The sequence below is a fragment of the Triturus cristatus genome, chromosome 5_1, assembly GCF_964204655.1.
Source record: "Triturus cristatus chromosome 5_1, aTriCri1.1, whole genome shotgun sequence".
NCBI lineage: Eukaryota > Metazoa > Chordata > Amphibia > Caudata > Salamandridae > Triturus > Triturus cristatus.
The window spans coordinates 90,357,797-90,382,412 of record NC_140587.1 but is presented as its reverse complement, the minus strand read 5'-3'; the positions used below and the strand labels follow the sequence as shown (position 1 = coordinate 90,382,412).

The following is a 24,616-nucleotide window of genomic DNA, read 5'->3' as shown; positions in this document are numbered from 1 at the left end:
TTGGGCACGTTTTTCAGCATACACACAATCGGAGATTGTGCACGAGCACCTTGTTTGAGTAAGCCCTGGCAGAGAGTGCACAGACCTATGCTATCCTCTTTCACCCACTTACTGCCCTATTAAACAAAGAGTTTAGCAAGATGCGCATGGACGCTGCTTGCGGCCCTGTCTCTTCTCCTCTCTCGCTCCCTCCATCAGGATGGCGTGCCTGCTTCAGAGACACCGCGCTTTCTGAGCGCCATTAATCATACAGTAAACCATGTTGGAGTGCATAACAACTAATGGTTAAAATGTCCATTAATTACAGCACAGTAAGTAATAAATACAGAGGGGAAGAGAAAGGTGAAGGCAAAAGCCTACAAAGTTCATATCTGCTAAGCCTGGCTTAGTATTTATAAGATATGTTAAGATGGCATCATAAGTACGGCCGGAAAACAAAAGAAAATATAAACAGCTGTAAGTTTAAAAACAGTGCTTTGGTGACTGATGGAACTGAGTGACAAACGGAAATGCTGCTAGTCTGGCGCAGGAGCTTGCATTCCGGCTGGAAGAGGTGCGCCCTGAGGGCCCCGTTGATGTCCTGGTGTATAAGTGTTGTCTGGTATTGCGTTAATTGTAATAAAAATAAAAAACACTTTTGTGTTGTATTACTTGTACCTAATAGATATGTGTGATATTTGCGTAAAACAAGCGTGTAGTTGTACAATATACGACATTCTATTTGACTAGTATATGTTCTGCAGGTTGCAGTATTAATATAGGTGGTGTGTGCGGGACTGGTTTTCAGTGGCAAGTAGATATTTAATAGTCTATGTGAGAAATATTTAATTGCTGCTGTCCAGGGGTATGGGAGTTGTGAAGTGATGTAACTGTGTGAAGGGAGCTTCTATTAGTAACGTAATGAATAGAGAGGGCACATTTTACATTGTGGACGCTTCTTATGTATTTATTTTGAGGTAAGCTTGCATTTTCCTATAACAGCTTTGTGTTAAGGCCTCTAATACACAGATATAGGACCTGGAGAACTTCAGATTTTGTAACAAAACACTTGTTAACTTTTCACCACCTCCCTCCCACCCAGAGAAGCATATCTGAGATCAGAGATAAAAAAAACACATAGTCTAGAATATAAAGTGTATACCCCTAATTAGATTACTGCCCTTTAAAAACCAGAGTAGCTGGTGAGAACTCGACCCCTGGCCGCGTTTCACGTTGTCCTCCCTATAATGAACGCCTCACCTCCTAATCGCTAAAGGCAGGTTCAGAGGCACCCTGAGTCCAGCTTAAAGCGCAAAGAAGAAAAGAGAAAATTTGCTGCGTAAACAAAGTCCAAACAGCTCATATGAATGGCAAATACCTGCACGTCTGGGTGTGTGTATGCATGTGCTGAGCCCCTGGAACAGAAATGCAATGCAGGGGTTGCAGCTAATGGCACACAGTAATTTAGTAGTGGTTTGTGGGAGATATCAGTGTTTTGGGATCAGATTATTGAAATTTGTAAATCATGTTATTCGAATTGCCGCTGTGAATTGGTTTATGAGTGATGTGAAATATTTTTATATTTTCTGCAACTTTTATGGTCTTTGACCGAAATAAAGTTTTCAAATGAAATTAAATGAATTAGGTTGTGTCTCAACGATTAAATACCCAGCCTCTGATCAGAGAGGGTGCTATGCTTAAAGTTTAACGGGACAATTAAGGTGTGGTGATGTATGTAGAGGCACTGAAAGGCAATGCCAACGAGCGAGGACACAATCACACAGAAAATAACTGTTTCAGCACCCAGGCTAATGGGCTGCATAGCTAAATACATATACGGTCCCAAAGGCGAGACCGATTGCATTGCAAATGCTTGTTTTTCTACTTGTGTATTTTCCATTCCTTTCTCAGTCTGCAGACAAAGTGCTGTGTTTCAGGACAACGTCCTAATTTATGGAGAATCAAAGGGGGAACATAACAAGGTTGTAGCGGAAGTCCTAAGGAAACTAAACAAAGCTGGGTTCACTAGACAAAAGAACAAATGTAAAATAGGTGTAGAATCTGTGGTTTATCTAGGTCACACCATATCAGGGGAAGGAATCAAACCTAAATCTAGCCTAGTAGATTCAGTCAAGCTAGCTCCTGCACCTACAAATAAAGAGAAACTAAAATCTTTTCTGGGCCTGGTCAAGTATATGTCCAAGTATGTAAAAAACTTTGCAGAATAAGTCCACTCTCTCAGAGAGTTACTCAAAAAAGGTTCCGCGTTAGATTGAACTCTCAGTGTCAAAATGACTTCACACGGATTAAGCATGCAATAGTAGAAGTACCCATTTTAAGTATATTCGACCCCAATGCCAGAACCACCTTGACAACTGACCCCAGCATGAAAGGAATAGGAGCCTCACTTACACAAAACGTAAAAGAACAAGAAAGAGTGATAGCTTTTGCGTCAAGAACTCTGAAAGAACCTGAATGCAAATATTCCACGTTTCGCTTGCTATTAGGCGATAAATCATTTTAAATTCTTTCTATGGGGAATCAATTCACCCTAAAAATGGATCATAAACCCTTGCTTCCCTTGTTCTCAACTAAATGCATGGAAAAAAACACTCCACTCATCTCCAAATGGATCCAAGGTCTACAAGGCTTTAACTACACCATAAGTCATGTAACTGGCAATGAAAACCTAGTTGCAGACTGTCTCTCCAGACTCCCAATCACAAATGAGAACCCCCAGTTTTACCCCCTGATGAGACCATTCTTTCAGTTGATATCCCGGCCAGTAGCAAAGATGAATGGGAAAAATTAATGAAATGTGACACAATGATCTTAAAAACACTGGGCCCGATTCACAGAATTAACTTAAGACAAAATCCTAAACTTACTACTTTTGGTATTCACAGAATGCACTTACTACATTTGGTATTCACAGAATGGATTTATGACTACTAACTTTACGTCCGCACTCGGGCCGGAAATTCTGGCCCGGAGGCGGAGCTTCCGGCCCGGAGGTGGGGATTCCGTCCCGGAGGTGGGGATTCCGGCCAGTGGCGGAGATTTAGCCATGGCCAAAATCTCCACCTCCGGGCCGGAAGCTCTGCCTCTGGCCCGTAGGTGGAGATTTTGGCCATGGCTAAATCTCCGCCACTGGCCGGAATCCCCACCTCCGAGCCGGAAGCTCCGCCTCTGGGCTGGAAGCCCCGCCTCGGGGCCAGAAGCCCCGCCTCCAGGCCAGAAGCCCCGCCTCCGGGCTGGAAGCTCCGCCTCCGGGCCGGAATTTCCGGCCCAAGTGCGGACGTAAAGTTAGTAGTCGTAAATCCATTCTGTGAATACCAAAAGTAGTAAGTGCATTCTGTGAATACCAAAAGTAGTAAGGGCATTCTCTGAATACCAAAAGTAGTAAGTTTAGGATTTTGTCTTAAGTTAATTCTGTGAATCGGGCCCAGTATCTGCAAAGGGTGGCCCAAGAGACTTAAAGAATTGCCAGAAAATCTCAAATCCTTCTGGGTAGTGAAAGACAATTGAGGAAATAGGATTGTTCATCCAGAAAATATGTATGAACGCATAATTGAGATAGCCCATGAAGGTCATCCGGGTAGGAGCATGACAAAAAGTAAAATCAGACAAGACTATTGGTTCCCCAACATGGATTTTATGGTAAAGAGGGTTGTGAAAGACTAAGCAAAACTAGACGATAGAAGGAGGGTCTAAGGGAATGTTTAAGACCTGGCATGAATATATTCCTCATATAGATACTACTTACAAAACACGATATCCACAGGTCTACTCATACAAGCGTAATACATGTATGTATATATGAACCACATTAGGCCTCAAGAAACTGTAACACTTACACCTCTTTACAAACTACAAAAATATCTTTTAAAAGGACGGATTCCCATCACTCACCATAGGTGACATGCTTCATCACCTGGGTCTCCTCCTAATAACACGCTGGTGTCACTAAGGGCTGCAACCCTATTAGAAGGAAAGGGGAGTTCAAGGATGTTTATTATAGTGTTTATGTTGAAGCGATGAAGCACGATCTACTAGATCCTACAGCTGTGAGTATCAGATTTATGTAGGAGTGATGAGTGCAGTGAAAAAGTGAAAAATAGTGAATTAAAATTGAACGGTGAGAGAAAAAAATCTTTAATTGGCATCTCTCACTGCTCAAACTAAAAAACAGTGTAATGACAGTTTTCAAGAAATAACTGTCTGTGAGTAGAAAATAGGGGTCATCATGTTTCAGCCAAATGGATATTATAATATTTCTAGGCCTTCTTCAGGACCACATTAGTATTGCTATTGTTTGGTTTTTCATGTCACCCCGTGTTTTTAGGTCTTGCCTAGCGTTGCAGCGCGCATGCGCTGCTCGCTCTGCTTGGGCTATTGTGATCGAGGAGATTTCAGAAGGGGACTTGAAGCCCCACCCATCATTTTCATTGGGTCGCGTCAGCGTTTATGCTAAACGCTGGCTTCCCATTGAAAACGATGCTTCTAAGTTACCGCCCTATCTCCCTTTTGGACAGCCCATCCGCACTGGGTCGTTAGCTTCACAGCTGTCGTGAAGGAATTTCTTATCTCGAGGGGGCGTGTAAGTGTAAACACATCGGTTTCACTCAGCCGCGTGTTTATTTTTGCATCGCACTTTCACTTAAAGTGAAAGCGCGATGCAAATATAAACAAGCGGTAGCCTTTCAGCAATGGCGAGCGCTTGTTTTTTCTTCTAGCTCTTACTTAGTCTGAGATAAACGCACTTTTCTTTCTCTCTCTATGGCAGTGAGTCAGACTGGGTGATTCTGGGGCGTCTGCTGTTGGGAAACTTTTACATCTTAAAGTAGCATGGTATTAGTGTTTCTGTAGTGGGTGGTCTTCAGGGAGAGAATTCCTCTCCGCCCCCACTGCCGATGCTGGGGTAAATAGAGTGTTTCTTTTGTGAAAAAAAGTTACTTGACTGTCTAGAGTGTCCCTCGGAGACTTGCTGTGTGGTCCATTCAGTGCCAGATTGTGTAGTGTCTCCTGTCATCTTTTTAGTAAAAAAATGTCAGGCAGGTTCCCCATTTTATGGAAATGTTCCAGTGGAAAGCGCACAGCTATGCTCGACACAGATCCCAAATAGAAGTCTTTCCACCCAAATCTGCGGTCTGCTAAATATATCTATGCATGGGCACATCGGAGCTGGTTCATTTGTAATGTATTACTCGAGCGTAAAAGTGGTGCCGGTTGTGTATATAATAAAATTTTAATCGGCATTTAAATTAACATAAGATAGTTCAAGGATGCACAAACCCATGATACCCAATGTCATGCCCAGACCAGGGGCACTAGGACCCTGGGACGCAAGGGCAGAGGGCAGGGGACACTGGACACCAGTTCCGGTGAGGGGAGGGGGCAAGGGGAACAAAGGGCATTGCTAAGCAGGACCTCGGGGCAAGAGGTCAGGGTCCACTAGTGTGACGACAAAGAACCAATAAAACAATACCTGAAATCTCCGGCGAGTCCTGCGTGGTCTGTGGGGTCCGGGGAACACGACAACTGGCGACGCAATGGGAGAAATCACTATGCCAGTGTGTGTCAAGGAATGCAATTCAGGAATGATAGAGGAAGGCCACGAGTACCAGCCAGCAGGCATGTCCGACACGTCGACACAGGAGCAAGGAGCCCCTCAATAGGATCAGAAGGAGAAGAAGAAAAAGAAGAGGTACCGACGGGACGACTATACCTCATGTCGGATGTCAGTACCGAACAAAATGAGGAGGGCGAAAGCAGAGAAAGCATATGTCTGGCAGACAAAAGCAAGATGAAAAAGACAGAATCGGTGACAATAGGTGTAGGGTCACACAAAGCAAAGTTCGTTTTAGACAGTGGCGCAACGTGTAACATCATGTGCGTGTCAGAATACGAAAAAATGAAAATAAAGCCCAACTTGAGGCCGTCCCGAGTTGAAGTCTTCACCTGGGGGTCCCGCACACCAGTAACAAACATGGGGAAATTCACAGAAGAACTGACATACAAAGACAAAAAGACGAAAGAAGAAATTCACGTGCTAAAGGGCGACATCCCAGCGCCATGCCTCTTGAGCAACATCACGGCTCAGATGATGGGTCTGCTTGAAATGACTTACAATATATCAGACAAAGGAAGCATTCTGAATGAATACCCCAAACTACTACAAGGTTTAGGGAAGCTAAAGGGGCGGCAAATAACACTACACATTGATGAAACAGTAAGGCCGATAGCGCAACATCATCGGAGGGTACCAATACACCTGCAGCCACAGGTAGAAGAGGAATTGGATGCATTACTAAAACAAGACATCATAGAACGAGCAGAAGGACCAACACCATGGGTGTCTCCGATTGTGGCCGTACCAAAGAAAGATACGTCAAAAATAAGAATTTGTGGCGACATGAGGATACCAAACAAAGCAATTGAACGCGAGAGACATCCCGGACCACACCTTGATGACATGATCAGCTGTCTAACAGGTATGAGGCGATTCTCTAAACTAGACCTGTGCAAGGGATACCACCAGCTAGAACTAGATCCTCAGTCTCGATACATCACAACGTTTTCCACACACCTAGGCCTGTTCAGATACAAGCGTCTGAGTTTCGGTGTATCGTCGGCTGCAGAAATATTTCAAGAGACAATACGACAAGTAATAAGGCCGGTAAAGAACAGCCTAAACTACAGCGACGACATTCTGGTATTTGGAAAATCAAACGAGGAGCACGACAGAGCGCTAAGAGAGGTGTGCTCTCACTTAGAACAGGCGGGTCTGACACTAAACAAAGAGAAATGTGAGTTGGAGCGAGACGAACTAGTATTCTTTGGCCACATCTTCTCCAAGAAAGGAATGCGACCAGACCGCAACAAGGTAAAAACGCTGGAAAGAGCACAACAACCAAGTGACGTGGCAGAAGTGAGGTCATTTCTTGGTCTGGCCAGCTACTGTGCAAGGTACATTCAAGACTTCGCTACAGTAAGTGCACCACTGAGGGAACTAACAAAACAAGGCCATAGTTTCGCATGGACTGAAAAGTGCAGCAAAGCGTTTGAGGAGATCAGAAGCGCTGTAACAGCAGTAGACCACCTAGCATACTTTGATCCGAGGCTATGCACTGAGCTGACAGTAGATGCCAGTCCAGTGGGGCTAGGGGCAATACTGGCGCAACACCAACCGGGAAGAGACTCCCCAAGACATGTAGTAGCATATGGAAGTAAAAGCCTATCGGATGTCGAAAAAGGATACTCCCAGCCAGAAAAAGAGAGCCTGGCGGTAGTATGGGCATGTGAACACTACCACATGTTCATCTACGGAAAACCATTCACAATAATAACAGATCACCAAGCACTGATAACAATATACGGAAACCCAAATGCAAAAATACCACCCAGGATAGAGAGGTGGGGGATACGGCTAATGGACTACAATTTCAAAATAATACACAAACCAGGGAAAGAACACAATCCGGCGGATTATGTGTCAAGGCACCCCCTGCCACAAGCATCTCAAGTAACAACCATGGCGGAGGAATACCTAAACTTTGCATTAAAACTCAACACACCGGCAACAATAGCAATGGAAGAATTGGAACAGGAGACAAGGAAGGACCCCACCATGCAAGCAATAATGAAAGTGACAAAACAACAAAGATGGAGGCACGTCAACAACAACAACAACTGGGAAGAAGGAGTGAGAAAAGAAGAACTGCTCGCATTCAAAAAGATCAGCGGAGAACTCTCCGAAAGCGAAAATGGAATAATAATGAGAGGCACTCGAATTGTAATTCCACAAACTCTAAGAAGAAGAACAGTAGAACTAGCACATGAGTCACATCGAGGGATTGTGGCAACGAAAAAATGCTACGAGAGAAGGTGTGGTTCCCGGGACTGGACAACATGGTGGAAGAGACCGTGATGCACTGCCACATCTGCCAGGTAACAGGTCCCCCACCAAAGCCGGAGCCACTGCAAATGTCCAAACTACCAAAGGCCGTGTGGACGGAACTGGCGGCTGACTTCTATGGACCTCTGGAGACAGGAAATTACCTGCTGGTGATAATAGACGAATTCTCCAGGTTCCCAATAGTGAGGCTGGTAGCTTCGACGTCAGCGAACGCAACACTGCCCGTCTTGGACGACATCTTCGCAGCATGGGGCTCACCACAGACACTGAAGACGGACAACGGGCCCCCATTTTCAGGCGAAGAATTCAAAAGGTTCATGGCATACCTCGGGATCAATCATCGACGAATAACACCCCTATGGCCACAAGCAAACGGAATGGCAGAACGGTTCATGGGAACAATAAAAAAGGCCATACAAAGAGCAAAGTTGACGCAGATCTCGATAGGACAAGCTCTGTGCCAGGTCCTAAGGGACTATCGAAACACCCCGCACAGCTCCACAGGAAGATGCCCCGCGGAGCTGGTGTTGGGACGGTCGAGCAGGACGAGGTTGCCACAGGTGAAAGAAAAGGAAAGCATAGAGCGACATGACGTGGCAACGAGAGACACCCAAGCGAAGGAAAAGATGAAGGCATATGCGGATCGGAGAAGTCACGCGGCAAGCACAAAAATAGAAGAAGGAGACACCGTGGTAGTGCGGCAGAGACAAGTGCGAAAGTCAGACAGTGTTTTCTCAAAGGACCCGCTGACAGTGACAGGAGTCAAAGGGCCAATGATAACGGCTTCAGCAGGGCCATACCACATCACGCGAAACAGCTCGCACTTCAGAGAATTGAAGTCAAAAGGAGAGGAGCTGCCAATACATGAACTGAAGAAAGAGACACATCAGGAAAGAGATCAAGCGGACAGCGGAACGCAACGACTGAAGGAAGAGACACATGAGGAAAGAGATCAAGCGGACAGCGGAACGCAACGACCGAGAAGAGAATGCAAGAAAACAAAAAGACTAATTGAAGAAATGTAAGAAGACAAGGGTCCGTCTCTCTCTCTCTCTCTCTCTCTCTATCTCTATCTATCTCTCTCTCTATCTCTCTCTCTCTCCCTCTCTAAAAAAAAAAAAAGTGTTTGTTTGCAACAAAGGGGGAGATGTCATGCCCAGACCAGGGGCACTAGGACCCTGGGACGCAAGGGCAGAGGGCAGGGGACACTGGACACCAGTTCCGGTGAGGGGAGGGGGCAAGGGGAACAAAGGGCATTGCTAAGCAGGGTTGCCAGATTGGGCTATTTCTCGCACAATTGGGCGATATTTTGCCCGATTGTGCGAGAAAAAATCGTGTTGGGCGGGCTCCCGAAATTTGGGCTAGAATCCGCCGAGTGTGCGGCGGATTCAAAGCTTTGTGCGGCGCCGCCCCGCCCACGCTGCAGCCGATGGTTTCCTTCCTCATCACACCCCTTTTTGACCTTTAGGTGTCTGTGCCCTGCGGCCCCTGCCCACAAGTAACACCTGCAGGGCCGTATATCTGTGCAGGCGGGAAGCTGCTTCCAATGAGGGTCCTGCTTTACCAGCAGCGACTTCCCGACCTTCCCCCAAGAGTGTGCTGACCTGCCCTGGGGTTCCTGTGACCCAATCGTGGGTCAGATTATTTACTCAGTGGTGCTGTGGTGGGCGCGTCAGGTAGGGTACTGGCCCGCCCCATACCTTTATCTTTGGGATCCCCCCCCACTTCCTCCTTTTCAACTTCGGAGCTGAGACTGCGACTACGAGGGAGAGTGACCAGTACCCACTGACCGACCATCTTCTTGATTACGACGACGACGACGAGGCCTCTGCGTGGCTCCTCGTCTTTGGCCTTCGACTTGTAGCAGCCTCAGCCTGCCCTGCAGTCAGCTGCTCCTCCCGGGCCCCAGCCCCTCCTCTCCTGTGAACTCTGCAGATTGCACCGGCGGCCGTCCCCAGCAAGTTCAAAGGTGAGGCAGGTGTGTAATTTTAAATGTATGCATGCCAGTGGTCGAAGTGGGCGGGATAGGCAGGGCACAGCGTGCCCCTACTTTATTTGTATAGATTCCATACATGTCAGCCCTCCCGATTCCGGCGGGAGACGACCGATTTTAAGGCTAGTCTCCCGCCGCGGACTTGGTATTGTGTAACGTAAATTCTTCCAGTAATTGTTCGAGTCGCGATGCAGGGGCTCTAGGAGGGGGGACAAACCAACAAAGCCCCATTAACAAGCAGTTTCAGCCCGGGCTGCCAGGGGGGGGGGGGGGGGTGGTGTACGCACTGCCAGCAACCTGCCATGGTGCACAACCCTTGCATCCCCCTCTCTCTGCCTGCCATTGCGCTCCATGCTTCACAAAGGTAAGGGAAAAACCGTGCATTCGCGTTTCAAATGTCCGATCCTGCAGCAGCCTCGGAAATAAAAAGCTTCAAAATATGAAATCAATAATGAAATAAAGAAGGAAGACGGAGTGTTCTTAAAGTGGGCAGATTTTTTATTCAAACCACAAAAACATTAGCGTCATTTTACCGAGTTTGCCAGTGAAGCGCTGTTCCCCGCCCCCCCCCCAACCCCCCCCCCCCCTGGCGAAGTGCGTCAAACCTGGAGGTATTGCAATGCAAAATGTGTAGGGCGGCTTTGTGTTCACGAATGTGGGGCCATATTAGCAAGTAACGGCGATAACATTATCGCCGTTCCTTGATAATATGCCCCGTGGTATTTGTAAACCATACTGCTTACGTTTTTTGCGCATATAAGCAGGGGACATTGAAATGGGTCCTTTGTGGGCCCTGTAGTTTTCAGGCAAAAATACTCGTTGATTTCTGCATAAATGTAAAAGCGTTAAGTTCACCATGTTGTTCCTGCCTACATTTCACATGCTTTATTTAATCTTTCATTCCCTACGAGTGTTTGCTTTTTCCAGGGTGTTGTTACTATTTCCTTTAGATAACATATTGCTCTTGCCTAGTGTGTAATTTGAATGGAGTCGCATCCAGTTGATTATAGCAGGTCAAATTTGATTGTAGTTGAGGGCAGTGTGAATTTCTCTCAGTGGGGCAGTATGGCGTTCAGTTCAGTGAGGGAGCGGAAGTAGCACTGGGGGCAGAGCTGCCGAATTTAGAACTAGGGAACCAGGTTCAGCCTTCATGACCAGTCCCCCAGACCACTCTCCTGAGGGAGCACATTCCCACGCTAGACCTTAGAAGGCCCCGCAAAACCGGAGAAGCCCTGGTGTCTCAGCACCAGCAGGTGGACCCCAGCAGTGGCAAGTGTTGGTTCATCTTGAAGGCTTGCCCACCACAATCCATACTGATGTTCACCTCCAGTCTTGCGGGCAGGCCTACGAAGTAGCAGACCCTAGAGCAACAGTGACTATGTCACTGAGGTCACAGGACCCCTGTGACCTCAGTGACCTAGGGCGGTGCGACAGGTGTGACTGCAACGGGTGCTGACTTTGAGTGGGGGCGTTGTAAATTATGGTTTAAAAGCACTTGCTGCTTCCTTCCTGGCCTACAGCAATTTTCGGCAATAATAAAAATGTCATAACCACTCTGGTGAATAAACTTCTTCTTAGAGCGAGATCCGAGTTTTATCTAGTGGAAGTTTTGACTCATGGAAAGACAGCGCAGAGGGTTAATGTGCCTGCTGAAAAGCAAATGTACCATGCCCATCACAGAGTGCACATATTTAAAATAGGTCAGTGGGTTACTGCTTTTGTCAGTAAGATCCTTTTGCTACTTGAAGTTTGTAAGTTAAAATCCTAACAAAGAACCGTGAGCTATTAACTTTAATCTTAGAGCTGCATACAAACTGCAACTTATGAACTAGAGCTTGATGTTTTTTCCCCCAAGCCTATTATTATCCTAATGTTGCAAAAAGTGTTCATTTGGATAGAAATCAATAATGATTATTAAAGAGAACCCCCCAATCATGGTATTAAGTTGTAAATTTTAAGTTTGTGTTTCTCCAGATCAATCACTATTAAACTATACTGCCTACTAATATGACAGAGCGCAGGCCCATTTTTAAAAAAAGTGTTCTTCCCCAAAATGGCAGCATCTCAGTAGCCAAGTGTTTCGCCCAAACTGGACAAGACTGGATAAAATGTAAACAGCTCGCTAAGAGCGTAGCAGTCATGTAAATTCTAAATTAATGTTGTTTTTTGTTCCGGTTAGTATTATTTTTTGTAGTTATTGTTTTAATTTCCCATTGTGTTGCAACTAGCATAAATGGTGAAAGAATCCATCATCATAATACAATCCTCATATTCACTTATTATCTAAGGTGTATTTCCTTTCTTTCCTCCACTAACAAGGCCTGGCAGATTATATTCTTGGCTTCCTCCAGCAGCCTGTGGCCCTGTAAATTATTATGCAATGCCATTTGTTCTTCCACCTGCCAGCCCCATCCTTCAGGGGAAGATGTGACAGACTCCCTAGAAGACCAAATAGTAGCTGTCACTGATAACCACCTCGGTGGTTGCGTGTGTTCTATTTTTGTTTTTTTTTATTTTTTTTTTACCACAAATGGATAAACGGGTACACTTGTAAAGCAGATGCCCTAAGACATTGGTCTGTTTTGGGAAGTGATGCTGGTGACATGGGTATCTATCTATCATGATATTTTTTAAAACAGCCCTTGTTTTCTTTCTTCTTACCTGGGGTTCCAGAAGACACGTAAGAAAGTATTCATATGGCCCACTACCTAACAAACTTTTTAATTTTGCCAAATAGCTGTAGAAAAGATTCCTTTGTAGAAGTGCCTCTTGGGACAGGACATTTTATATAGATAGTATGAGTGCGCAATGCACACAACAAACTGAATCATTAAGAGGTGCTATTAGAAAAAAAAACAAGGGTAAGCTTTTCATGAACGTAAAGAGTTGATGTGGACCTGCTTGAATGCGGGCTTGCAGATTACACATTATTGTCCACAAGCGCTCAACCTACTGAGTTATCTGCCTCACCTACTGTTCTAGGTGGTGGAACAGCAGAGACGTGGCCTGAGAGAGGACCAGTGGTGCTCAGTGTAGTGGACCTGCACTCGGCAGTGCAGTTACCCCGAGAGCAGCACAGCCTTACAGAATAGGAGGGAAGAGCAAAAGTAACATAGCCGGCTCTGAATGTGAATAGAAGGCATGGAGCGAATCAGGAATTTGTTCCTTGAAGCTGTTCAGATTTTCATGAACAGGAAGCAGTCTCCTTCACTGCTAACAAACCTTCCGGAAGCTGAATATGACCCAACGTGTCCTTGACATGAGCACAGTTATCCCAGTGTCACCTTTACATTATTGTACATGGTCCCACCATTGCCTGTAGTCTTCCTCCTGTGTGTGCATCTTGGTGCAACTTAGTTTTTAAAAATTATTATTACTATTTGGTGTTCATTTAAACTGCATGATGAACCATACATTTCTATAGATGACATGATTGTACCACACCGCGTGGTTCATGCAGTCAGTTACAAAATGCATCCTGTTAAAGGTCATAATATCTGAATTCCCACCGTCCCTAACAGCATAAAAGACAAGAATAATGAAGTGGTTAAATTACTTTATAGTTATGTAATATTTGGCTGGGTAATCAAGCAAAGGGGGACATATGGATTCAGGCTCTATTGATAATAGTGGCTGTTTTTGAAACCCATTCCATGTCTAAAGTATTCCACAGTCTTAAGTACCAATGTCAAGCAAAGGCAGTTTTCCTTATCCAAAGAAGCTGCCAGAGTGTTTACCACCAATGCCAAGCAATTCCACATCAGTGCTCCGCCGGCCTCTGTTTGATGTTTCAACAGAGGGGTCTCTGCACAAATTAGACGCCTATCTTCCTTGGGAGTGGGTTTCTTAATATTGTTTTCATGGCAGTTGTTGTTTTGTTTTAGAAGGGTTTTATTTGTGGGCAAATGAATTGTGTGCTCATGATTTATATGGCTGTAGATACCAGTTGTCCAGTGCCTTATAATTAGGGCTCCCGGTTTTATGGTATTTATATTTGTGTCATGTCTGTATTTATCCATATGTAATTTTTGCAAATTTTACCTGTATTTATCCATATTTATTTTAGGTGTTGCGAAATTCCGATGAAATGTGTGTATTTCTGCATTTATTTAACCAGTTAATGTGCCCTCTTGCCTGAACACCTGACAGGTTTCAATGACACACATATATATATATATATATATATATATATATACACACACACTCACACGCAGGTGGCAAATTATGCACGTGCAAGAAAGTATGTACATCATCTTTCGCACACGACTTGCATAACTTACTTATTAATATTCTTGCGCTATGGCCCTATTTTCCCTAGACTGCTTGCAACAGGGCTGGGCACTATAGCCTGCAAATTCCCTAAAGAATGTGTTCTTGACAACTCGCAAAAAGGCTCCAATATGGGCTGATGTTGAAAATGACCACCCCACAGATCTCTCCAACCATGCCAGCTCCGGAACACAATTATACACAAATTTTATATGGCCAGCCCCTTGCAGTAACCAGCTAAGTGGATGAATCACATGATGTGCCATATTGTCATTTTTGCATAGTTAACACAATAGCTGGGCATGTGCACCTCCAGTAGTACCAGTTTAACACCCAAAGCTAGGAGTAAGCAACAGAAATCTGACGATTCAACCATCGCAATGGGGCTGCAACTGCGTGGCAACAGCTGTCTCTGTTTTTGGTAACTTTTGATCCATTTCAGGAGGAAACAATGAATTTTGGTAATATCTGCCGATTATGCAGCAGATCGATTTGCGCCAAATGTGTCAAATCTATAATTATGTGGAAAAATGCCTCTGTCTCGCAGTCTCACAATTCCAGTGGTCCAGCTTATGACCAAATATTTACAGGGGCAAACACAGGTGGAGATTTGTTGAAGGTTACTTTGCATTGCATATTGGGATGAGTGATAAACTGAGCTAGAATGCTAAGGAGATGGCTAGTACGTTGACCATGGGTGATGTGTGCAATGTGTTTTAAGGTTCAATTATGATTTGACTTTGTCCTTTTGTGTGGGTTTTTTGGGTGATCAATGCAGGAGACCATGCACCTGACCAAAAACTGGGTTAAGCTCCTCACGGCTAACTTTATCGAACCAGGGATGTTGATGGATATTCTATCTCTTCCAATTGCAGATACTTGCCCTGCCACACAGCAGAGATTGTACAGCCCTCTACCAGGTCCCAGGAAGCTACAAACTAACTTTTTCAAAATGGGCAAGTGGTCAAAGTACAAGAAAGTGTACAGAAAGGAATGGGAGTCTGACCCCGAACTAAAAAAGTGGATTGCCCCTGTGAAAACAGATGAAGCAAAGGCAAACTGTAAATACTGTCACTTACAGCTGCGGGCCCACTACCATGATTTAAAGCTGCATGCATCCACAGCTAGACATCGTGCGCGCATGGACACACCTAGCCTAACCATGGCATCTTTTGCACAACCAGTTTGTCAGTTATCAAACGACCAGAAAAGGAGAGAGCTTAGGATTGCTGTGCAAACTGCATGTAGCACATCAATCAACAGCATTGACAGACTGGGAGAAATTTTAAGTGAAGAAGTTCCTCCTTTCCGTATGCACAGGACAAAGTGCACAGCTTTAATAAATGGACTTTTAGGCCCCTATTTCAAAGGTGAGCTTCTTCAAGATATGGGCAGTTCTCCGTATTCGTTGATCATTGATGAATCCACTGACATTTCTGTAAAGAAACTACTGTGCGTCTGTGTAAAATACTTCAGTAAGAAAAGTAGCAGAATTGTGAGTAGTTACCTTGGGATGATAGAACTGCAAGAGGCATGTGCACAAGACATTGCAAATGCACTTCTGGAGTTCCTCAAGGACAGCAGGCTTCCAATTGAAAATATGGTAGGGGTAGGTACAGATGGCGCAAGTGTGATGTGTGGCAAAAACCACTCCACATACACTTTGTTGAGAGAAAAGCAGCCTACTTTGCAGCTTGTACGGTGCATCTGCCACTCGCTCGACATTGTTGCTAGAAAAGCAATGCGGAGTTTGCCCAGCAATGTGGAGTTCATGGTGAGAGAAACCTACAACTGGTTTGCACATTCTCCAAAGCGCCAGGCAGTCTACACAGATTTATATCAAACTCTGGATGGAGGAATGCCATTGAAGCTTATTTCGCCATGTGAAACGCGGTGGCTTATCATGGCGGATTGTGTGGAGCGTTTTCTGGAGCAGTATGATGCTCTAAAGCTGCACTTTTGCAACGCATCATACGTAGAACATTGCTATGCAGCTAGAATGCTGCAAGAAATGTACAATGACGAGACAAATTATCTCTATCTTATTTTCCTGAAACCTATGTTGCTAGAAATTAAGGTAGTGAACAAAGCATTTCAGCTTGAATCTGGTGATGTCCTCCACATATTCCGGGATTTGCAAACTTTATATAGGTCCACTATGAGAAGAATTGTAAAGCCCAGTGTCTTCAGTACCAATAGCGAGAAGCAATTGTGTAATTTGGATCTTCAAAGTAGTGCCATTTATCTTGGGCAGCAGGATGCTGACCTTGGCCTTGACTTCCGTAAAAAGCTCCAAGAAAGCAAACTGCCTGATGCTGCCAAGGACTGCATAGAAAAACGGTGCACAGACTTTGTTAAAGTTCTGGCAGCAGAGTATCAGATGCGCTTGCCAGATTCGCTGAGCCTCCTAAGACATTTGGAGCTTCTGAAGCCCCAAAATGTGCTTTCAGATTCTAAACCTCTGGTTACGGACTTGCCAAAAGAGTGTTTTGCAGACCCAACACACATATTAGAAACGCAGTGGCGAACAGTGACTTCATGTTCTTTCAATACCTCTTCAGGCATGGAATCCTTTTGGATTGAAGTATTGAATTATAGAGATGCAGCTGGGAATCATCGGTTTCAGGAGTTGGCCATGGGCGCCATTAAACTTCTGACCCTACCCATATCAAATGCACAAGTGGAACGAGTGTTCTCACAAATGACCCTGCTTAAAAATGAGAACCGTAACCGAATGGGTCTGAAACTGCTATCAAATATACTCAACATAAAATTTGGACTAAAGCGCAATGGTCTTAATTCCTCTTCGTTCAAGCCCTCGCCGGAACTGCTAGCAAAGTTCAACAGCAGTATCTACAATTAATTGTTTTACTGTCTTAACATGCTGCTATTCTTGGCAGTGTTATCGCTACAATGGTTCGAGGCAATTCTTAACAATTAAAAAATTCATATGCATGGAAACGCAGAAACAATTGTCTGACCAAGAAATCCTGAAAAGGCACCCGGCATAGAGACAAAAGTTAATGCAAAAACATTTTTACTCACACGGCAATTAGAGAACAGCAATTACAAAACAGTTTAAGAATACTTAAAAGGTGCTCACATAGTTACACAGGTGACAGCACTAAAGACCTAATGTACAGTGTGAACAAAAACAATGGCAGAGGGAGTCAAACTTTAAAAACAAAAGTCCAACAAATAGCACAAATAGAAGATCGCAATCAATGCTTCCTCATAAGTATGTGCCGCAAAACAGGCGCCAACTGTGTTTGGACCTACAATGTTTTCAAGGTCTTCCTCAGAAGAAGGGAATTATTACGAGAGCATCCAAATCAAATACTTTGTATAATCCGAGACAAGCGTACTCAGATAAAATGTAAAAGGGACCACATAAAGACAGCATCAGGAGTCCAACAAAAAAATGTATCATAAAACAGCATTTCTTAAATTTAGTGCCACTGTAGTGTCCGGTACAATTGTCAAAACCGACCCCATCGCAATACAGAGCGCAAAACACGAACACGGCTGGACTAGTCAAAGCAATCTGCACATCGGTCCCCGTCAATGCGGTGGAAGCGTGACCTTCTCGGCGTCTTAACGCCGGGACTCTCGCTCTTCCACCGCATCGCCGGGACTCTCGCCCTTCCACCGCATTGCCTGGGAGTGATTTGCGGATTGGTTTGGCTAGCCCATCCGCGTTCGGGTGCTTTGGGCTCTGAATTGCAAACGGGCCAGTTTATACATTTGTACCAGACCCTACAGTGCCACTAAATGGATGACGTGCTGATTTTAGGATTATGTTCTTTTGTTGGACTTCTAGTGCTGTCTTTATGAGATCTCTTTTGCATTATATCAAGCTACATTTGTTTCGGAAGATACAAATTATTTGAACTGGTTGCTCTTTTAATAATACCTGTGTCCTGATGATGGCCTTGAAAACCTTATAGGTCGAAACGCCGTCGACGTCTGTCTTTGGCATATACTTATGAGGAAGCATTGATTGTGATCTTCTGTTCTTGTTATTTGTTGGCCTTTTTATGTTTTGAAATTGTGTCTCTCTTTGTCATTGTTTGTGTTCACACTGTACATTAAGCCTTTAGTGATGTCCCCTGTGTAACTATGTGAGCACCTTTTTAAGTATTCTTAAACTGTTTTGTAATGGCTCTTCTATATTTGCTGTTTTAGTAAAAATGTTTTTGTATAAACTTTTGTCTCTATGCTGGGTACCTTTTCTGGATTTCTTGCTTAGATTTTTTCTGTGTTTTCATGCATATGAATTTTTTAATTTGTAATAATTGCCTTGGACTATTGTAGCTATAACATTGTTTATTTACCCCAGGTTTGGGGAATAGTGTTGCTCCTGTTGGTTGTAAACGCTATTCTTGCCAGTGGCAGGACATTTTGACCCACCTCAACCTGCCACTGCCAGACTCGGGAGAATGCTGCTACATTCTGCACTGCCTGAAGCATTTTCCACACCTCAACCTGCCACTGCCAGACTCTGTGATGCTGCTATTCTTGGCAGTGCCACTGCCAGACTCTGAGATGCTGCTAGCCTTCCCCATGCCACTGCCAGACTCTATGATGCTGCTAATCTTGGCAGTGCCTGGCCCAGAAGAAGAAGTTTGTGCACCTTAACCAGTCAGAACAATTTTGCCCACCTCAACCTGCCACTGCCAAACCCTGAAGGATGCTGCTACATTCTGCACTGCCTGGAGCATTTTCCACACACCACCCTGCCACTGCCAGTCCCTGAAGGATGCTGCTATTTTTGGCAGTGCCACTGCCAGACCTGTGAGGATGCTGCTAATCTTGGCAGTACCACTGCCAGACTATGGGATGCTACTAATCGTGACAGTTCATGGCCCAGAAGAAGACGTTTGTGCACCTTTACCAGTCAGAACAATTTTGCCCACCTCAACCTGCCACTGCCAGACTCTGGAGGATGCTGCTACATTCTGCACTGCCTGAAGCATATTCCACACCTCAACCTGCCACTGCCAGACTCTGTGATGCTGCTATTCTTGGCAGTGCCACTGCCAGACTCTGAGATGCTGCTAGCCTTCACCATGCCACTGCCAGACTATGGGCTGCTGCTAATCCTGGCAGTGCCTGGTCCAGAAGAAGACGTGTGTGCACCTTAACCAGTCAGAACAATTTTGCCCACCTCAACCTGCCACTGCCAGACTCTGGAGGATGCTGCTACATTCTGCACTGCCTGAAGCATTTTCCACACCTCAACCTGCCACTGCCAGACTCTGTGATGCTGCTATTCTTGGCAGTGCCACTGCCAGACTCTGAGATGCTGCTAGCCTTCACCATGCCACTGCCAGACTATGGGCTGCTGCTAATCCTGGCAGTGCCTGGTCCAGAAGAAGACGTTTGTGCACCTTAACCAGTCAGAACAATGTGACCCACCTCAACCTGCCACTGCCAAACCCTGATGGTGCTGCTACATTCTGCACTGCCTGGAGCATTTTCCACACACCACCCTGCCACTGCCAGTCCCTGAAGGATGCTGCTATTTTTGGCAGTGCCACTGCCAGACCTGTGAGGATGCTGCTAATCTTGGCAGTACCACTGCCAGACTATGGGATGCTACTAATCGTGACAGTTCATGGCCCAGAAGAAGACGTTTGTGCACCTTTACCAGTCAGAACAATTTTGCCCACCTCAACCTGCCACTGCCAGACTCTGGAGGATGCTGCTACATTCTGCACTGCCTGAAGCATTTTCCACACCTCAACCTGCCACTGCCAGACTCTGTGATGCTGCTATTCTTGGCAGTGCCACTGCCAGACTCTGAGATGCTGCTAGCCTTCACCATGCCACTGCCAGACTATGGGCTGCTGCTAATCCTGGCAGTGCCTGGTCCAGAAGAAGACGTTTGTGCACCTTAACCAGTCAGAACAATGTGACCCACCTCAACCTGCCACTGCCAAACCCTGATGGTGCTGCTACATTCTGCACTGTCAGAAGCATTTTCCACACCTCAACCTGTCACTGCCAGACTCTGTGGTGCTGCTAGTCTTGGCAGTGCCACTGCCAGACTCTATGATGCTGCTAATCTTGGCAGTGCCTGGCCCAGAAGAAGAAGTTTGTGCACCTTAACCAGTCAGAACAATTTTGCCCACCTCAACCTGCCACTGCCAAACCCTGAAGGATGCTGCTACATTCTGCACTGCCTGGAGCATTTTCCACACACCACCCTGCCACTGCCAGTCCCTGAAGGATGCTGCTATTTTTGGCAGTGCCACTGCCAGACCTGTGAGGATGCTGCTAATCTTGGCAGTACCACTGCCAGACTATGGGATGCTACTAATCGTGACAGTTCATGGCCCAGAAGAAGACGTTTGTGCACCTTTACCAGTCAGAACAATTTTGCCCACCTCAACCTGCCACTGCCAGACTCTGGAGGATGCTGCTACATTCTGCACTGCCTGAAGCATTTTCCACAGCTCAACCTGCCACTGCCAGACTCTGTGGTGCTGCTAGTCTTGGCAGTGCCACTGCCAGACTCTATGATGCTGCTAATCTTGGCAGTGCCTGGCCCAGAAGAAGTAGTTTGTGCACCTTAACCAGTCAGAACAATTTTGCCCACCTCAACCTGCCACTGCCAGACTCTGGAGGATGCTGCTACATTCTGCACTGCCTGAAGCATTTTCCACACCTCAACCTGCCACTGCCAGACTCTGTGATGCTGCTATTCTTGGCAGTGCCACTGCCAGACTCTGAGCTGCTGCTAGCCTTCACCATGCCACTGCCAGACTATGGGCTGCTGCTAATCCTGGCAGTGCCTGGTCCAGAAGAAGACGTTTGTGCACCTTAACCAGTCAGAACAATGTGACCCACCTCAACCTGCCACTGCCAAACCCTGATGGTGCTGCTACATTCTGCACTGTCAGAAGCATTTTCCACACCTCAACCTGTCACTGCCAGACTCTGTGGTGCTGCTAGTCTTGGCAGTGCCACTGCCAGACTCTATGATGCTGCTAATCTTGGCAGTGCCTGGCCCAGAAGAAGAAGTTTGTGCACCTTAACCAGTCAGAACAATTTTGCCCACCTCAACCTGCCACTGCCAAACCCTGAAGGATGCTGCTACATTCTGCACTGCCTGGAGCATTTTCCACACACCACCCTGCCACTGCCAGTCCCTGAAGGATGCTGCTATTTTTGGCAGTGCCACTGCCAGACCTGTGAGGATGCTGCTAATCTTGGCAGTACCACTGCCAGACTATGGGATGCTACTAATCGTGACAGTTCATGGCCCAGAAGAAGACGTTTGTGCACCTTTACCAGTCAGAACAATTTTGCCCACCTCAACCTGCCACTGCCAGACTCTGGAGGATGCCGCTACATTCTGCACTGCCTGAAGATTTTTCCACACCTCAACCTGCCACTGCCAGACTCTGTGATGCTGCTATTCTTGGCAGTGCCACTGCCAGACTCTGAGATGCTGCTAGCCTTCACCATGCCACTGCCAGACTATGGGCTGCTGCTAATCCTGGCAGTGCCTGGTCCAGAAGAAGACGTTTGTGCACCTTAACCAGTCAGAACAATGTGACCCACCTCAACCTGCCACTGCCAAACCCTGATGGTGCTGCTACATTCTGCACTGTCAGAAGCATTTTCCACACCTCAACCTGTCACTGCCAGACTCTGTGGTGCTGCTAGTCTTGGCAGCGCCACTGCCAGACTCTATGATGCTGCTAATCTTGGCAGTGCCTGGCCCAGAAGAAGAAGTTTGTGCACCTTAACCAGTCAGAACAATGTTACCCACCTCAACCTGCCACTGCCAGACCCTGAAGGATGCTGATAATCTTGGCAGAACCACAGACTGAGATGCTGCTAGCCTTCACCATGCCACTGCCAGACTATGGGCTGCTGCTTATCTTGCCAGTGCCTGGCCCAGAAGAACTCTTTGGCACAATTGAACTTTCCACTGTCTGAACAAGGATCTACCATACTGTTGCCTGGCAAAAAACAGGAGATGGCGCTTGTGTGAGTCTGCAGAATGCACTTGCACTTTATCAGGTATCAGCTCATGGGACCAGCAAGCCCTGCACACCATGCCTCGAACTGCTCTCTTCTGATGAGTACCAAAAAGTACGAAACATACGTAATTTGCGTATGTAAAGAGATGTTCAGCATTGCTTTGGGAGAATTCAAACAAGTGTAAAAAACATGAAGCATTGGCCTATATTGCCGTTATTCTGGGAGGCCTGACGTGAGTATGCAAGCTGAAGAGCACCTTTCCCAAGAAGAACGTTTCCGCACTTGCAGTCCCCCAAATTGAACCCAGAATATTTTGGGCCGGCTTGCTCCACACCATGCGATATCAAGTGAGTGACAGTTTTCCTGACAGACCAACTTTGATTTCAGTGTACAAAATGTAAGTTATCTGATTAATATGGGAGGTATTGAAATAGAAGTATATTTGTGAATGTTGTAGTCAGGCTACACGTAAGTTAATGGAGTGGCAAAATTGGGCTACTTTTTGCTACTTTGGGCTACCGTTTCGTTGCTTTTGGGCTTGAAAGTTGTGAAAAAATCTGGCAACCCTGTTGCTAAGCAGGACCTCGGGGCAAGAGGTCAGGGTCCACTAGTGTGACGACAAAGAACCAATAAAACAATACCTGAAATCTCCGGCGAGTCCTGCGTGGTCTGTGGGGTCCGGGGAACACGACACCCAATAAAGTGCAATAGGATTTTTGGTATTTCTGAAGGAGGGGGCCGTTAATGTTTTGTTTTGAACTCTTCGCGTGTTTGCCTCAGAGTTGTCTGATTGTATTATTTGTGTCTGATGATGCTGTTGCTGCAGCGTCCGTTGCCAATGTGGTACAAAGATCCCATGCGTGCCGGTACAAGTTGCTAGAAGAGAATGTTTACTGACGGTGTGAGATCCTCAGACGATGGTCACCTGTGTGTACAGAGTGATCGCCGTGTGGCACTCGAGGCTTTAAATACGCAGTGACGTTTGTAGTCTAGTGGATTGCAGGCTGTGCACCATGAAGAGATGTCTGTGCATGAAGTGTTCTCGCTTCTGAGAATCCATCACTCGAGTTCCGTACATGTGGCTGCTGCTCAGACATGCTCATTAAAAGTCCCACTCCCAAGCTCTCGGATAATGACGTAGACAGCCAATCAGCTGCTGAGTGTTTGATGTTTGGAGGAGGGACCACCTGGCAACGTCAAAGTCTTCCGTTTTCACTGGACCTTGGAACAAGCATTTCCAACGCAATAGGTCTCGTATTTACGCGAGTTTAAGCTATTGGCATTGTAAATGACAATGCCTTTTATTTATGTTTTGAAAACAAAAATAAAAGGCATTGTTATTTGCAATGTCAAGCTCAGACTCGCGTAAATGCGAGACCTATTACATTGCAAATGTTTGTTTGCCTTTTGATGTGTGTTCTCAGTCTTGCAAGCCGGCCACGCCTCTTATGACAGTCCATTTGATGGACCTGGTAACGTCCGAGCAGCGACCTCTAAGCTGACACTGAAATCAGCTGCTTCCTTTTTCTTGTACTGGCACACTGTGTGGTATTTTAAACCTTTAATTTAGTTTGTTCTTAGTTCCCAGTATTTATCACCTTACAGGGGAGCATGTACAGGGTTGATGGACCCCAGTTTGGTTTTTCATTTCTCCCCACGTTTTTCACCTTCTGAGGCGTGTTCCCAGTCCTGCAAGCCGGTCACACCCATGGACCTGCCCCTTATGATTGCCCATTTTGAGAAACGGGTAGGGCGTCTGCACAGCGACCTCTAAGCTGACACTGAAATCGTCTGCTTTCTTTTCTTGTACTGGCACATTGTGTGAACATCTTTCAGAGGTGCCTGGCTCCTGTTTTACCTGCGCCGATTCCTGGGTTGATAGACCAGTTTTAAACGAGGTCATGATTTTTTGTATTTCACACCTTTCATTTTGTTTTTTCTTAGTTCCCAGTGTTTCTTGCCAGGAAGCCTACCAGGTAAGAAAGGGGTTGCTGGAAGAGGAGGGGGAGGTGTTTTTTGCCTTCCGATGCGTTTTCTCAGTTCTGCAACCCGACCACGCCCCTTGTGACGATTCATTTAGAGGACAGGGTAGCACGTACGCACAGTGGAAATGCTTAGCGGGCACACCGCTGGTGAGCCGAAACTGCGCTAAAAGCAAGCCTGCCTGCACCCGTCCACACCCAGACAGCGCCGTGCGCCAGGACCCCTGGTTCTTTCACTACCTTGGCATACACGAGGAACACGTTGATGTCTATCGGCAACAAAGGTAGGCAAAGTTGCTGTGAAACTTATCATTGTAATGCGAAAATGAATCAGTTTTGCCCTTTATGCAACTACGCTTTGAGCCTCCAACTAGCCCCAAACTAGCTGAGCTCTCCAGTAGCAATTTCCCATTAACAGCTGCTCATTTCTCTCAGACCCTAGAACAAGCTGATGAGTCACTCACCTGTGTATTATTAAAC

The 24,616-nt window shown here is 45.9% G+C and overlaps 1 protein-coding gene across 1 annotated transcript; it reads left to right on the top strand.

The window, feature by feature from the left end:
* The first annotated feature begins 15,111 nt into the window (after nucleotides 1-15,111).
* Nucleotides 15,112-17,022, top strand: LOC146830287 (uncharacterized). The gene has a single exon (XM_085605078.1). It carries the CDS (start codon nucleotides 15,112-15,114, stop codon nucleotides 17,020-17,022), a length of 1,911 nt encoding a protein of 636 aa, XP_085461204.1.
* The last annotated feature ends 7,594 nt before the right edge of the window (nucleotides 17,023-24,616 follow it).